General features: G+C 38.0%; 2 protein-coding genes across 2 annotated transcripts; one reads left to right on the top strand and one right to left on the bottom strand.

The window, feature by feature from the left end:
• Positions 1-772: 772 nt before the first annotated feature.
• LOC124527301 (keratin-associated protein 21-1-like) lies at positions 773-3,166 on the top strand. Its single transcript, XM_047100477.1, has 2 exons — positions 773-816; positions 2,890-3,166. Exons 1-2 carry the CDS (start codon positions 773-775, stop codon positions 3,164-3,166), a joined length of 321 nt encoding a protein of 106 aa, XP_046956433.1.
• A 6,781-nt stretch (positions 3,167-9,947) lies between these two features.
• LOC124526294 (keratin-associated protein 20-2-like) lies at positions 9,948-10,094 on the bottom strand. The gene has a single exon (XM_047099196.1). The coding sequence runs from the start codon at positions 10,092-10,094 to the stop codon at positions 9,948-9,950; it is 147 nt and encodes a 48-aa protein (XP_046955152.1).
• Positions 10,095-15,393: the final 5,299 nt, after the last annotated feature.

The following is a 15,393-nucleotide window of genomic DNA, read 5'->3' as shown; positions in this document are numbered from 1 at the left end:
AAAGCTTCACTGAAAGAAACAAGAGAAAGATAAGCCATTCTCGATGTTACTTCAAGAGATCAAAGGCAAAGACTTTAAGGTGGAAACAAGCTAGGGCCATTTGAAGAGCTGAGAAACCACTGTGATCTATATATTATAATGGAGAGGAATCATATGAGCTCATAGATGTAGTCAAGGCTCTGAGATGCAGGGTCATGTCGGCTGTATTTGCTAAGCTTCGGGGTTGCTAGGTGTAGCAAATAAATATTGAAATTCAAATTTAACTGCATGCCTTGTAGGTACTCAAGCCATCCTAATGTGGGTAGTAGACACTGAAGGATTACCATCAAGGAGGGCCATGATCTGATCTGTGCCATGCATGCTTTGAGACATAAAAGGAAAGAATGAAAAAGTCTGGGTAGTATAAATAATCATCAACTTAATTTTGTCATGTTAAATTTCTAATGATGATTAATCTATGAAGATATATACATTTATATATTAAGATTAGAAGTATATGAAATATTATATATAATACACCTGCAATGAGATTGGAAGTATAAATAGAGACTGATTGGAGAAGAGAATGTATACAAAGTGATCCATCTAACAAGAGTTTGGGTAGAGACCAGAGACCATAAGTGGGGCAAATACCTAGCGAGACATTCTCACATTTGAGGGTAAAATCTGAGACGTAAAAAGACAGGACACTTAGAAGAAGCAGTTACTGAGGTTGGGATTAAACCAAGTGTGCCTGGTAGGTTGAAGGTGAAGGTTGGAGAGCCTTTCAGGAATGAAGACAGAAGTTGGTGAATCTGAACGCTGCTCAGAGGCTGAGTAAAATAAAGACTTGACCTCTAGATTTGGCAGGACTGCGGTCTTGACCTCAGTAAGAGCAGTCTCAGAAGCATATTGGAGATGAAATATCAAAACACAGGACCAGAGCGATAAAGGTTCTCAGAACACTGCCATGGAAATACACTTGTGAAGTTTTGTTATGAGGCAGGATATAGAAATGGGGATTACTCGGAAGAGTACTAATTTATGATAATAGAATATATTGAGAAAGGAGTATATTTAGGACAACACACCAGAAAAGATAGAAAAAAAGAAAAAGGCAAGTGCGAAGCTTTCATTGCTATTATCAGAGAAAATAACTTAATTTTTCAGGAGAACCACACTAATTTTAGGAAGTAAATTCTAGAGAGATAAATGTCTAGCAAATGTTATTACAGATATCATTTGCACAAAATGCAATGTATTCGATATCCTCTTAAATCAAATACAAAAACGTTAATTATAGTTTTTTTTAATTAGCTGATGCAATTCATGTTTACCAAATTTAGGCAATGTTTTAAGAGCGTAAGTATCTTTGAAGAACAATAAAAATCATGCTATTTCCACTATTTTTTCTTAAAAACTAATTGTTTGCTAAGGCTCTGAACTCTGAGAATCGAGTTTATTGCTATTTACTCCGTGGGAAATTTGAATGTCATGTGGTGAAGATGTCCTACACCTATATGTTGGTCCAGCTGATAGTAACCAAAATGTCACAATAATGTGGCACTTTACAAAAAATGCACCTACCAAGAAATGCACCTGGAAAGTACATTCAAAAACATGATCACTGAATGTGATGAATGTGTTGCTGTGATCATTAGTATGAAACGACTTTTTGTTGAAGAGGCTATTTTTTTTTGACTCATTTGAAATAGTTACCACGTAAGACAAATTAAATAATTTGGGAAACTCTGTGTCGTTATTCTGATGATCTCCAGAGAGAGTTGATTAAAATGCAGAAAGTGTCTAACTTCTTGAACCATCTTCATGGTGATATAAAGCAGCCCCAATTCCATTCTACAAACCCTGCCTAACATTACTTGAGAGAATAGATAAAATGGCATTTTGCCTAAGAACTATAACCCAATATCAGAAATCAATGTGACTACATAGATAATACTGCCTTCCCACATGCATTTTTCTCAAATACACAGCAGTACATTTTTTAACTCTAACATAAAACTCCCCCCCCCCCCACGTTTCTTTGGCATCACTTTAAGATGAGCTATCACACTATTTGAATGAAGATAGTTATAATTCAAGGGTTATACAAGAGGGCTCAGCATGTCGGGTCACAAAGCATACTGTTTTGAGAAAGAAACAGTTCTCTGTCTAAATTTATTAACAAAAATGCATGATGCTAAGCTTATTGGACAGTTACTTAGAATAGTAACTAATGATAGCATATGTAATTAGGACAAAAAAAAATAAAAGAATAACTTGCATTGTCTTGTCCTTTAATAGAAGTTGGACATAAATGAGAATAAAACTCATTGGTATAAGTGCAAAAGTAGAAGATATTTTGTTCAGACCTGTTTCCCTTGAAATATTAATGAGTTAAATTATTATCAACATTATGAGCATGAAAGATGCATTATGTTTTCAATATAGAAAAAGCCACTAAATCCCTGAAGAAATTAATTATTTGGATCAAAAGAGAAGAAAAACTCATGAATGAAAAGAAATGCTATTCTCTGTGAAATGTTTTACAATAATATAATTATTTGGGGGCCAAGGCCTGAGCAAATGTATTCTTTCTTGAAATAAAGGATGATTATAGGAGGTTAAAGTGAAGGTCTAATTTGGGGTAGGACTGTGTAGATGTGACTGAGTGCCTCCCCTCATTCAAGTTCTAAACTGGATACATGAAGTCCGGACAAAGCAAATCACCGTAATACCTCTGAAGCTTTATCTTATGTTTGAAGAACAACAAACTAACCCAATTAGTCATAAAATTAGCCAATGACATGGCACATGTAGCGGGCGACACCCACATCGAGAGCATATAAAAGGTCTCTGCAGGAAGAAATGTTCACAGTGAAGTGACACTTCTCGCCTTCTCTACCCAAGCACAACCTCGACAGCCAACACCATGTGTGGAAGCTACTACGGAAACTCTTATGGAGGCTGCGGCTACGGGGGCTGCGGCTACGGGGGCTGCGGCTACGGGGGCTGCGGCTACGGGGGCTGCGGCTACGGGGGCTGCGGCTACGGAGGCTGCGGCTATGGAAGCTCTGGCTACAAAGGCTGTGGCTACAGAGGCTGCGGCTACGGAGGCTGTGGCTACAGAGGCCTGGGCTGCGGCTATGGCTCCTGCTACGGCTGTGGCTCTGGCTGTGGCTACTAGTAACGAGGGCACCGTGGGGGACTCTCACCCTCTACTCCTGGACGTGGCATTCACCAATTCTGAGCCCCACACTGTTGGGTGCTGATTATCCTACATCACAGGTTTTAGACACCACTTTTCTGAAGAGTTGAACTCTGGTTCTCTCTACCTCTGAACGACAAGTCCTTCCTTTCTTGAATATAACCCGTGAAGAGTAGAAGAATGTGAAAATTATCCTCTGAGCTCCTGTGTGGTGTTTCATCCGGATGAGGCTGTCATAGTTCCTGTCTTTTGATTTTCATACTGAATATTTTTCTCCATTTCTCTAATAAACTTCTTCAATTTGGCATAACAATCCTGGTTTTCTTATTTAATATTAATAGTTATCTTTTTGGCTTGTGAAAAATTATTTGTATTAAAGGAAACAATAGCCTTCTTTAGGGGATATCTTCTTTTTATATTTCTAATTCCGTTGCCATACCAAGTCTTTGATTTGTGATATGAAGAAAGTAACAATCTTTGTAATGGTCAGTTTTCTTCTCTGGTTAAGCAGTAATAATGTGTGACGCTGGGCTATTGTTAAGATAAACAAGACAATATTTGCCAATTTGGTTAAGCAGTACTATATATTCCATGTACTTTTACATCAAAATTTTCATCTATGTGAAATTCCTTACAAGATATGAGTTTTGATGCATGATTCCGATATCTAGTCTTTGGTTGGGGCATATTTAAGCAACAAGTGTTTCTTACGCTTGTTCCACTCAAGAGTAAAGTGGTTCAAATCCACCCCAGCCTGTTTCCAGCTAACAAGTCTTGTTATGGTTTAAAAAATAGTTCTTAAAAGATTATGCCATTTCTAAAACCCATTATGTATTTATGTTTAAAGCTGTTTCATGGCATCCCCCATGAAAACAGGATACTTGTTTATCCTGAGTTGTTTCTTTCCCATCATTTGTGTGGTTTCACAGTTGTAGCTGTAGTTATTTGCCTTTCCCACGTGTGTGTGTGTGTGTGTGTGTGTGTGTGTGTGTGACTCATATGTCTGTAAACTTGTCAATTATTTTTTCTTGAAAAGTGATTTCTAAATCTTGGACATGAATGAGTTTAAGTGCTGTGCTTAGTTTAAGGTCATGGATATGCCCCAGTTCACAGGTTGATAGCTTCACACTTTGAAATTATTGACCTTGCAAGAAGGAATTAAGATAACTGGAAATATCAAACCCCCAAAGAGAGCATATTTTCCCCAAAGTATACCTATGTGAGGACTTGTCTTTCCTATTTATTCTTGAAGCTTAGAATTTTTGTTTAGTATTGAGTAAAAATTAGCCAATCTATGCTTACACATGGAAAGAAATAGATTTTACAACTATTTTAACTTGCTTGGTAAGTCAAAACAGTTGGAGACAAGCAATGCCTTTGATGTAGTTCACGAGTGAAGATTGTTGGTTATGATTTTCCAAGATCTCCGCCCAACATACGTTTTAATGTCACCTAGAATTAATTAACATTCTTAGTAGCTCTAACATATTGAATCTGATGTTAAATGTTACCATTATCATCCCCAAAGAAACATCCATTTTTGTGCTCATATTGGTTGGTTTGTGTCTTCAAAGTCTTCAAATTATGAATATCTCTAATTGAAACTGAATTATACAGGCATCTTTTACACATTACCCTATTCCTTATCCATGTCTCTCTTTCTCTAGAGTGACAAACCTCCACCCCAACAATGCTGTGTTTACCCTATCCAACAATATACACAAAATATTTCCTAAATTACCACCCTAAAATGTAAAACATAGGTCTCATGACATTTGAAAAATTATGGAACCCCTTGGAAATTGGTGTTCTTACCTAAATGTGAGGTATAACGGTAGAACCAGTCTTCTCAGATTGCTATGAAATGTTACTATCTAGTAAATGTAACTTTTTGCTATCTCATGCATGGTTTATTTTCTGAATTCTTTGCATATAAAAGAACAATTTTCTGTCAAGCTTATTCTGTGCTGCTTCTGTAATTCATATGCCAAAGCTCTGTATATATTTATATTTATAATATATATTTATAATCTAAATAATAATAATAATGTAGCATTTTTTAGCTGTTTACCATAGGACAATCACTTGCCAAGTCCTTATGCATATCATCCCACAGAAGCACCAGAACAACTCTACAATGTGTTAAAATTACCCTGCTTTGCAGCTGAATAAACGAGCAATGAGTTCACTCACTTTCTCACGGGCAGTTTTAATGTGGCAAAGGAATGTTTTATAACTACTTGTTTGTTTTCTCTGTGCGTGTGAATATAAATTTCTATTGGTTTGTCCTGCTTACATAATTGCCAGGATTTTTCCCCCCACTAAATGCAAAAGAAAGATAAGTTGAGTTACTAGTAGCATTTATTATTAACTAATATTAAATTAGTGTATAATGTGATGACCAAGTTTGTTTTCTAACGCTTCTTCCCCATTAAAAAGTCTTCCATTACATTCTTCCTTCCTCCTTTATTCTCTTCCTGCCACTTTGGTTATGAAATTCCAAGTCTCCTTTGCTAGTCATCTAGAATCATTGACGTATATGTCTTACTCTACTTGGCACAATTGTTGTCTTTTTCTGCTTTTGCTCCAAATTTTAGGAGAGTCTTTCAGTCCTTCCCCCCCATCTCAGCTTATGTTAAATTGTCTACCTCCAGTAAATTTAGTACATTTTTCATGACAAATATATGTTTCTTCCCTTTATATTTTGCTGTTTGCTTGTATACTTGTAATAGCATCATCTATGCCATGTGTCCTAAACATTATGAATTCTAGAATAAAAAAAATATGTTAAAGGGTTCTCCCTTATTTTGCAATAGCACTTTGACAGATGGGCTTATTCCAAGCCCTTAGATAGATTCTTTGATTTTTGTAACTTTTTTTTTTAAGAGAGAGAGAGAGAGAGAGAAAGAGAGAGAATGTGAGCAGGGGAGAGGGGCTGAGGGAGAGAGGCAAAGAACCTCAAGCAGGCTCCACAGTGAGCATGGAGTTTGATGCAGGGCTCACTCTCACCACCCTGAGATCACAACTTGAACTGAAATCAAGACTTGGATATTTAACCGACTAAGCCACCCAAGCATCCCCCAACTAATTTCTTTCTCAATGGATATATATCCAATCTCTTTTTTTTAAAAATGTTTTTTATTTATTCTTGAGAGAGAGAGAGAGAGAGAAGGGCAGGGCAGGAGCAAAGAGAGAGGGAGACACAGAATCTGAAGCAGGCTCCAGGCTCTGAACTGTCAACATAGAGCCCGACATGGGTCTCAAACTCACGAACAGTGAGATCATGACCTGAGCCAAAGTCGGACACTCAACTGACTGAGCCACCCCAGATGCCCCGATATCCAATCTCTTTTTTAGGGAACTTTGGAATTTATCAGGGCAACTGAAGTCTAGGAAAAGAGAATATCTAAATTTTTAGAATGCTATTGTCATAGGGTCTGAGCTCATGTTTATATAGGGACCCTAAATACAAGAATTGTCTCTATTAGGCTGGAGGCTCACAAAGACCAGATGTCAGTCAGAGTTCTGATCCAAATCTGTCTCACCATGGGATTAATGGTTCCATAAACCCATTTCACAGTAATTTCGGCAGTCTTGTGGGCATAAATAGCATGGATATACGTAGAAGCTATGTTCCCTCACCAGTACAGTGGGAATGTTCGAATGGAAGACCCTGAAAAAATATATATAAAGAGAGAAAGGAGGATTTATGATAGGCATTGTCTCACAGAATTATGGAGGCTGAAAAGTCTCACAATTTGCTATCTACAAGCTGGGGAACTGGGAAAGCCAGTGGAATGTGAGTCCAAAGGCCTTGAGAACCAGAAGCACCAATGTCTGAAGGCAGACGATGGGCATCCTGGGTCAGGCAGAGAGCAAATTCACCCTTTCTCTCCCTTTTTGTTCTATTTATGCCCTCAGCAGATTAGATGATGCCCACTCACCTTGGTGAGGGTGACTGACCTTCCCTATTTAGTTTATGAACTCAAATGCTAATCTCATCTAGGAACATCCTCACAGACACATCCAGAAATAATGTTGTATCAACTATCTGGGCATCCATTAGCCCAGTCAAGTTAACACATAAAATTAACCATCACAGCATAGAATGACAGGGATTATTGCCACCATTAAAGACTTATAGGATGTAGGAATAGTGATACCCATCACATACACACTTGATTCATTATTGTTCCTCCTGCAAAATTCAGTTTTTGGCAAACCCCCATGTGCGAGTTGTAGCACAGATGGCTAGGTTTCTGGAGCAAGGCCATATTGTGGCAGAATATATTCACAGCGCAAAAAGAAGCTCCTGGCATACTAATGGACCCAAGCAGAGACTGAACATCTGTCACTATGCAACATCAAATGACGATGTGTGCTGACCTTCATGACTGGGTACTCTCAGACCCACCAAGTCATAAATTTTGGCAGACTTAGCAGCAGGAGTCTGATGTTAAGTGGTAATATAGATTCAGAGTCAGTTAGAGCAGGTGCAAAGGGCATGAATGAGTTGCACGTGTTCCTTGCCTGAAGACTTAGGGGGCCTAAAGCCTACCTGTAGCACTGAAGTCTTTCTATCAGTTCACTGCTATAGCCCTACGGGGGTGTTCAATTGACTAAATGGCAGAGTGAGAATACATTCAGGCCTGGTTCATGGATGGGTCTTCTCAATATGTTGGAATTAGCCTGAAAATGGACTGCTGTTGCATTCAGAATTGCTCTGAGAAAGAATAGTAAGGGAAAATGTTCCCAGGAGACAGAGCTTTCTAGAAGTATACCCAATCATGAAATTTACGTGGAGAGAGATGTGGTCTGAGGTAAGAACATACAAGGACATTTGGACAGTTATTAATAGTTTGGTTAGTTGTTCAGGGGTCAGAAAGAGTATGATTAAACAGAGATCTGGGGAGGAATTGTACAGATGGACATATTGGAGTGGATACAAATTAAGTAGATATTTGAGCTTGATGTCAGTTTTCACCATAGTGCATCCACAACAGAGAACGTACAATACAATCAGGCGGACAGTGACTCAGCCAGGAAATGTTTAACAGCTTCTGTCCTCTGTAATACCAGCATATGTGCAATGGGCCCAAGAATAGAATAGCCATAGTGGTAGAACTATTTCTTCCTTTACAAAGCTGATCTAGCTGATATTGGAATTGAATATCCAATCTGAAAGCATCAAAGGGTTTTTCTGAGCCCTTGATGTGGTACCATACTTAGAGGATTCCAACCAGCTCTTTCTGGCAAGTTGATTTTATCAGGCGCCTTCCATATAGATGGAAGTTGCTATTTAATAAGAATGATAGATATTCTGGGTATGGGTTTGTCTCAGCTGCCCACAGTGACATGATCATCACCAGTATCTGAGACATGTGGTGGCTTATTTATCATCACAGAATTCTGCACAACATTGCTTTGGACTGAGACAGTCTCTGAGAAGAAAGTGAAATAATGCACCCATTGCTATGAGATCTATTCATCTTAGCACATACCACATCAGCCCGCTGAAATGGCTTCTTAAAATGCTGCGAATGAATGTGCTAAGGATTATAGTTTGTGAGATTTGGTATTGTCTTTACAATGGAGAAATATATTTTTAACCAATGCTACCCCGTCCCCAATATCTAGAATATATTGGTCGGAAAAAAATACCTGTTAGGTAAAATTGCTCTCTTTCACCATGACTCCCTGGGACCCACTAGTTAATGAATTAATATAGAGTTTTTGCCTACCTGATAATCGTGGGCTCCACCTACCAGTAGACAGAGAAATTAATTACAGTGTTGATTATAATGAAGAGATGTAGTTCTGCTCTATAGTGAGAGTTTGAATGTCCATGGCAGAAACTCACAGGATCTACTGGGGTCGCTTCTATTCCCAAAGGACTGCTGTACACGGGCACAAGACCTGAGGGGTCAGGCTTCTCAGGATAAAGTTTTAGCTACCAAGACCAGCAGAGGTGCCAGAAAACTCTGAAGGCAATGGAGAATAGGTAATAAAGAACAGAGACAATGAATGTCGATTACTGCTTAGAAAGCAGTTTGGAGCTGAAAGGAGACTTTGGCTGGTCCGACCAATCTTTTTGCTGTTCTTTAATAGTGTTTTGTTTTTCAGAATTCATGACCGGCTATTGTCTTTAAGGAGTGGTGACAGAAAAACTTGAACATAACATGAGATACGCCTGCACCTGAGTGATGTAAAGAATAAACTCTAGATGATGCTTGAGGGTGCTTCATCAGTGTCTCATTCATCATTTCACTCATGCTGATGGCTTCCTAGTGCAAGCCATTGCAGTTCTCAGAATGAAGTCTTTGTCCTTTCAAGTGCCAATGAAGTCACGTCTTTGGAGCAGACTTTAGCTGGTAGAAAAATAGCAGCTATACAGCCACACACACACACACACACACACGCACGCGCGCACATTCTTACGCTCAGAAATGATGAAGATAAATAAATGTATGTAAGCAAATATATGGCATACTTGCAAATGAGCTTTTATTTAATGAAAAATAAAACCGGAATTTTCCCAAATAAATATTAAGATTGGATTTGTGCACACGTATAGAAACGAACGGATATTTTTTCCGACAAAATCATTGGATAGTCTAGATAATGAATTGATTGGTGACTCTTTTATCACAGGTGGCCTAGGATTTAGATATTAGTGTTAGAAGAGAAAATAACACTAATATAATAAACAATCCTTATATAATAACAAGAACTATCCAAGGTATCAGAAGTCTAGAATACTTCAATAGAAGCCAGAACACCAGTATCTTCCAAAGCAGCATGGACGGTGGCAGGCATAACCATAGCCACCATAGCCACAGCCGTAGCCACAACCCAGGCCACCATAGCCATAGCCCAGGCCACCATAATAGTTGCCGTAATAGCACATGGTGTCAGGAGCAGAGGGTTCAGTTGAGGAGCAGAATCAGTTCCTTGAGTTTGAATTTCATAATCTGCACAGGGCCTTTTATACAACCTGAGTGGTATGTGGGTAAACCACAGGCAGAATTGACTCATTTCCAAACAAATGACATTAAAAAAAAATCTGAAGAATTCCTTATAACCAATATATTGGGGACTCTATTGCTGTAGTGTCATGTGCCTTTAAAACAAAACTTGTTTCCTAATTACACAGTGTTTGCTTACTTGAGAACCCAGCTTCTAAGAGATCTTATGAGCAAGGCTATAATGTTGTTATTTGATTTGAAAAAATATTTGAAGGTTTTTTTTTTCTTTTTTAATGTTTATTTTTGAGAGAGAGAGAGAGAGAGAGCACAAGCAGGGGAGGGGCAGAGAGAGAGGGAGACACAGAGTCTGAAGCAGGCTCCAGGCTCTGAGCTGTCCAGACAGAGCCCAATGTGGGGCTCAAACTCACAACCCTTGAGATCATGACCTGAGCCCAAGTTGGATGCTTAACCGACTGAGCCACCCAGGCACCTTCGATTTGAAATTTTTTAAGTTTTTATTTAAATTCCAGTTAGTTAACAGACAGCGTAATATTAGTTCCAGGTGTACAAGATAGTAATTCAACACTTCTATACAGCATCCGGTGCTCATCACAATTGTGCTCCTTAATCCCAATCACCTATTGCATCCACCTCCCCTCTGGTAACCATAGATTTGATTTTTAAAAGGTAAGATAGGTAGCTCCTTTTTTTAAAGTTATTTAGGGAAAATTGACAAATATAATGGTATACATTTAAAGTGTACAATGTGATGCTTCGATACACATATTCATTGTGGAATAATTACCACGATCAGGATAACTAGCATGTTTACATGTCTATCATCTTACATCGTTAACTCTTTGTGTGTGTGTGTATGTGTGTGTCTGGTAATGAAACTGCTGTAGAAATGTAAAGATAGATGGAAATTAAGATGGACACCCCAGTGTCTCAGCAAGACTTGACTTTAAAGTAAACAAATTTTTCTCTTCTTTATTCTTGAAACCTCCCCTTCTCTCTCACTTGTTTTTCTGTAGAATCCTCTCTTCCAGGACCTCGGTATCCATATTGGCAACCGGCTGACCTCAGTGAACACTTAGGAACAACACTCAGATAGCCCGTACCAGCGCTGGTCATGAGACCACCTTGAAGGGATAAGGAAAGTGACTGGTAGGACTACCAGATTCCTATCAAAACCACTCAGGTCCTGTATTTTCCTATAAAACCCCTCAGCCTTTTGCCCCTGGTGGATCGGTGATTTTGAAGGCATTAGTCTGCTGCAACATCATTTGGCTGGTAAGGTAATACAACTATCATTCCTCTTAATCCCCAAACCCTGTCTTCATGTTATATGTTGGCTCTGGAACACATAGGTAGGTTTTCATAAACAGTAAGAGTGCATGAGATCTCTCAACAACGTTCAAGCATGCAACTGTTGTGAACGACAGTCACCATGCTGTACGTCAGCTCCTCAGAACTTACTCTTATAACTGAGAATTTATACCCTTTGACCTACATCACCCCATTTTCTCCTTTGCCCCAGCCCCTAGCAAACAATGTTCTATTGTCTGTTTCTATGAAATTGCCCTTTTTTTTTGTTTGTTTGTTTGTTTTAGCTTCCACACACGAGTGATACCATACAGTATTTATTTTTCTCTGTCTGGCTTATCTCCCTTAGTATAATGCCCTCCCAGTTGATCAATGTTCTCCCAAATGGCAGAAGTGCCTTCTTTTTTTATGGCTGGGTTTGTGCCATTTATCTTTATGGGACTTAGACATGGAGAGGAAATATTTATTCTACTAGAAATCTCAGTTTAGAAAGCTATTCTACTTTGTTGCTTTTTTTTTTTCAGTTGTTTTTTTATTATGAACTTACTCCATGCCAGGGATTCATTTCAAGCATATGGGATGAGGAAATGAAAATGATAGATATGGTCCATATTCTCAAGGAACTTAAATTTCTCATTGTAAGGAAGACAGTCAGTGACAGACACACAATAGGCAATTAAACTCTGAAAGAAATATATTAAATTCTGATAAGAATGACTACTTGAAAAACACAAAAACCCCAATGAGTTGAATAAGCTTATTTATTACTTGGGGGAGTTAATTTTAAACTGAGTGGTCAGAGAAGACATATCTGAAGAGATAGCACTTTAATTGATACCTGCTCAAGGTAGGATTCAAGCATTCCTGCTGTAATTTCCAGACAGGGAGGCCAACAGTACAATGGCAAGGAGGGAGAAAACTTGGTCTGAGATACTGAAGAGCCACTGTGTTTGGCATATGGAAGATGAGAAAGAAAATGGTAGAGGACAGTGTTGGAAAGAGATAGTTTATTGTAGGATATTCTAAATGCAATGGAAAGTCTATGTAGGTATGCCCCAGGGGGAGGCTATGATTTAATTTTTTCTTGAGCCATGAGATTGAGATATTGGAAGAGAATACATTCGGTGTCATAATGGGCTCTTTGTGGGGAATGTTAAATTTATGATGGCTATTTATGATAAAAATTGAATTATCAAGTGGACAGTTGAGTGGACATCTATAAAAGGGTGAAGATAAAGGATATAGAAAGGCCAAAAACAATGGTCTGAGATTTGGGTCAAAGTAGGGATCATATAATACAAAAATTTCTGAAAAAGTGAAGTTGGAGGCAAAATAAGTGAGTAGAGTGTATCAGAATCCAAGAGAGAGAATATGTCAAGAACAAAGAGTTCAACTGACCTGAATTTTCAGAGCTTTGGTAAGATTAATACAGAGAAACAAACCATATTTAGATTTGGTAAGACATGACAGGCACGCTTTCAGTGGAGTGGTGGGTCAACAGTCTAAATGTTTGAGAGAAAAGGGTACAAGACAGTAGATGCAGTATCTTAGAAATACATTCCTGAAATTTCTATGAAGCAGAATAGTGAATTAAGAAATTACCTTGGAAAACTCAAGGAGTTTTGTTGGGGAAAGATTTGTCTGTTGTTTGCTTTGCTTTGTTTTTCATGAGAGACAATTAGCAGTAATTATATTTCAAAGCATTGGCCAGCAACACTTAAAAAAAACCTGGAATGTCATGGTGCATACATAGGCAGAGCACAAAGGATTTTTAGGGCAGCGAGACTATTCTATGTGACACTATAATGGTGGCTATCTGTCATTATACATTTGTCAAAACCCATAGAATGTATAAAATCAAGAGTGAATCCCAATTTAAACTATAGACTTTGACTGTTAATAATATGTCAGTGTAGGTCCATTGGTCGTAAAACATATTCCATTCTGCTTCCAGATGTTGATAGTTATGGGACAGATGGAAACTTCCACAATCATTTTAACCAGTTACAAAACTACCCGCTACATAATTATTTTGTTAACTAATATAATTTAGTCATACACCCTTCTGGCAATGAATTTATTCAATATATAGGATTTAAGTCTAAAAAAATGACAATCACATTATTCCAACCAGCGTTCATTAAAAAATAAATTTCCATGGAAAGATAACTGATTGATGGAATCTAAAGTACGATAATTTGAAACAGGTATCTGATGTAGTGAGATTTTCTAACAGTTATTACCATGGTGAAGGAGGGACTGAAATGATACACGACTGTAATGATGTGTCTAGTTTGTGGAAATACACTTATCAATAAAATAAATAGAAAATACATGAAAAATGCATGGCAAATGGATAAGTGATTGTGTTTAACCTGATTATTAGTAGAAAAACATTGCTGTGTTCTATTTAGAGGCTATTTACCCTTGGATAATTTGAATTACTTATCAAAGCGGATGAACTGAATGAATTACAAAGATCTTGGGCACTGAATTCCACAAGAGGGTTAACTGTGGTTTTCAGTCTCAAACCCTCTTCGCTACTGCATAACCCAATCTTATACTCCTTGGTTATGTTTAAAGGTTATATGAAGAGATATGTAATAACAATCTTTAGACACAGAAAATCATTGTATTGTGACCACTCTGGTCACTGACTATGGATTTGTGTGTGTAATTGTACCTCCTTCCTGAATCATCCTGACGACATAAAATCTAGTTGTTTTCACATGATGACAAGATTCTCCTGGGTTTTCTGTACCTCCTAATAGCCTGGATTATCATAGTGAAAACAATGAAATAAAAAAAATTCAATGATTATTTAAGAGAGTTCCATGTGCCTGATTAAAAATAGGTTGCCTTTTTAACATTGTATATCTTTACAAATGAACTTTCCTTTGTATAATGGGCAAAATCAAGTATCTGAAGATAAAAAGAAATATCAGTTAGTCAGAATATTAGCTGATTATCATATATTCCCAAATGTGAACAGATCTCCCTATTGACTGGTGAGGAATTACCAAAAAAAAAAAAAAAAAAAAGTTTTGGGAAGCACTGACATTTCAGATAAATTTCTCAAAGTTAAAAAAATGGCCAATTGAAAATGGCAATTGATAGAAGTCTTAATAAAACAGGATTAATTATTATCACTCTTTCTGGTGGTAGGCTCTGAACAGAAATTGCAGTTCATAGGATAAACTATTTTTAGTGTCCTGAAGAAGAATTAGGCATAACAAATAAAAGACTAATTTGTATAAGTGAAAACCCGGAAATGCAGTTGGCTCAGGCTGGCTCTCAAGACATGGAAATAAGCTGGCTGTTTGTTAAGTGTATTACAGAGATGGACGGGCATTGCGATTTTCTGTGCTGCGTCATTTCAGGGGAGGACCGACAGCTGAAACACTGAAGAAGAAGAAGAATGTTTTGAAACAAGGTAGAGTCAAAACTCATTGGTTAAAAATGAGTGCTATTGGTTTTTGGAACGATAGGGAGAAGAATAGAGATTTTATTTTGTGCCAAGAGCAAGTCAAAATTGGCCTGCTGCAAATGCTACTTCTTGAAATGATGCCTGTTTCTTGAGGTTTAATTGAGTATTTGGTGTCATGAAAAGATTTGTATGTCTCTCTGCTCTCATCCCTGACATTGAATTATCTCCAGGGAGTCCCGAGTCTCTAGATAAAAAAACAAGCTTCTTTAATGCCTCTGTGGTTTTATCTCATGGTTGAGAAACAACAAACTAATTATAGTCACAAGATTAGCCAGTGGCCTGACTTGTGTGGTGGGTCCCACTCACACTGAGGGCATATAAAAGGCCCTCTGCAGGGGAGTTGTCCACAGTGAAGTGACACTTCTCGCCTTCTCTACCCAAGCACAACCTCAACAGCCAACACCATGTGTGGCAGCTGCTATGGAAAC

The sequence above is a fragment of the Lynx rufus genome, unplaced genomic scaffold (assembly GCF_022079265.1).
Source record: "Lynx rufus isolate CCGP_SWC_20201006 ecotype Redwood Valley unplaced genomic scaffold, mLynRuf1.p SCAF_5, whole genome shotgun sequence".
Taxonomy (NCBI): Eukaryota; Metazoa; Chordata; class Mammalia; order Carnivora; family Felidae; genus Lynx; species Lynx rufus.
This window is presented reverse-complemented; position numbering and strand designations above follow the sequence as displayed.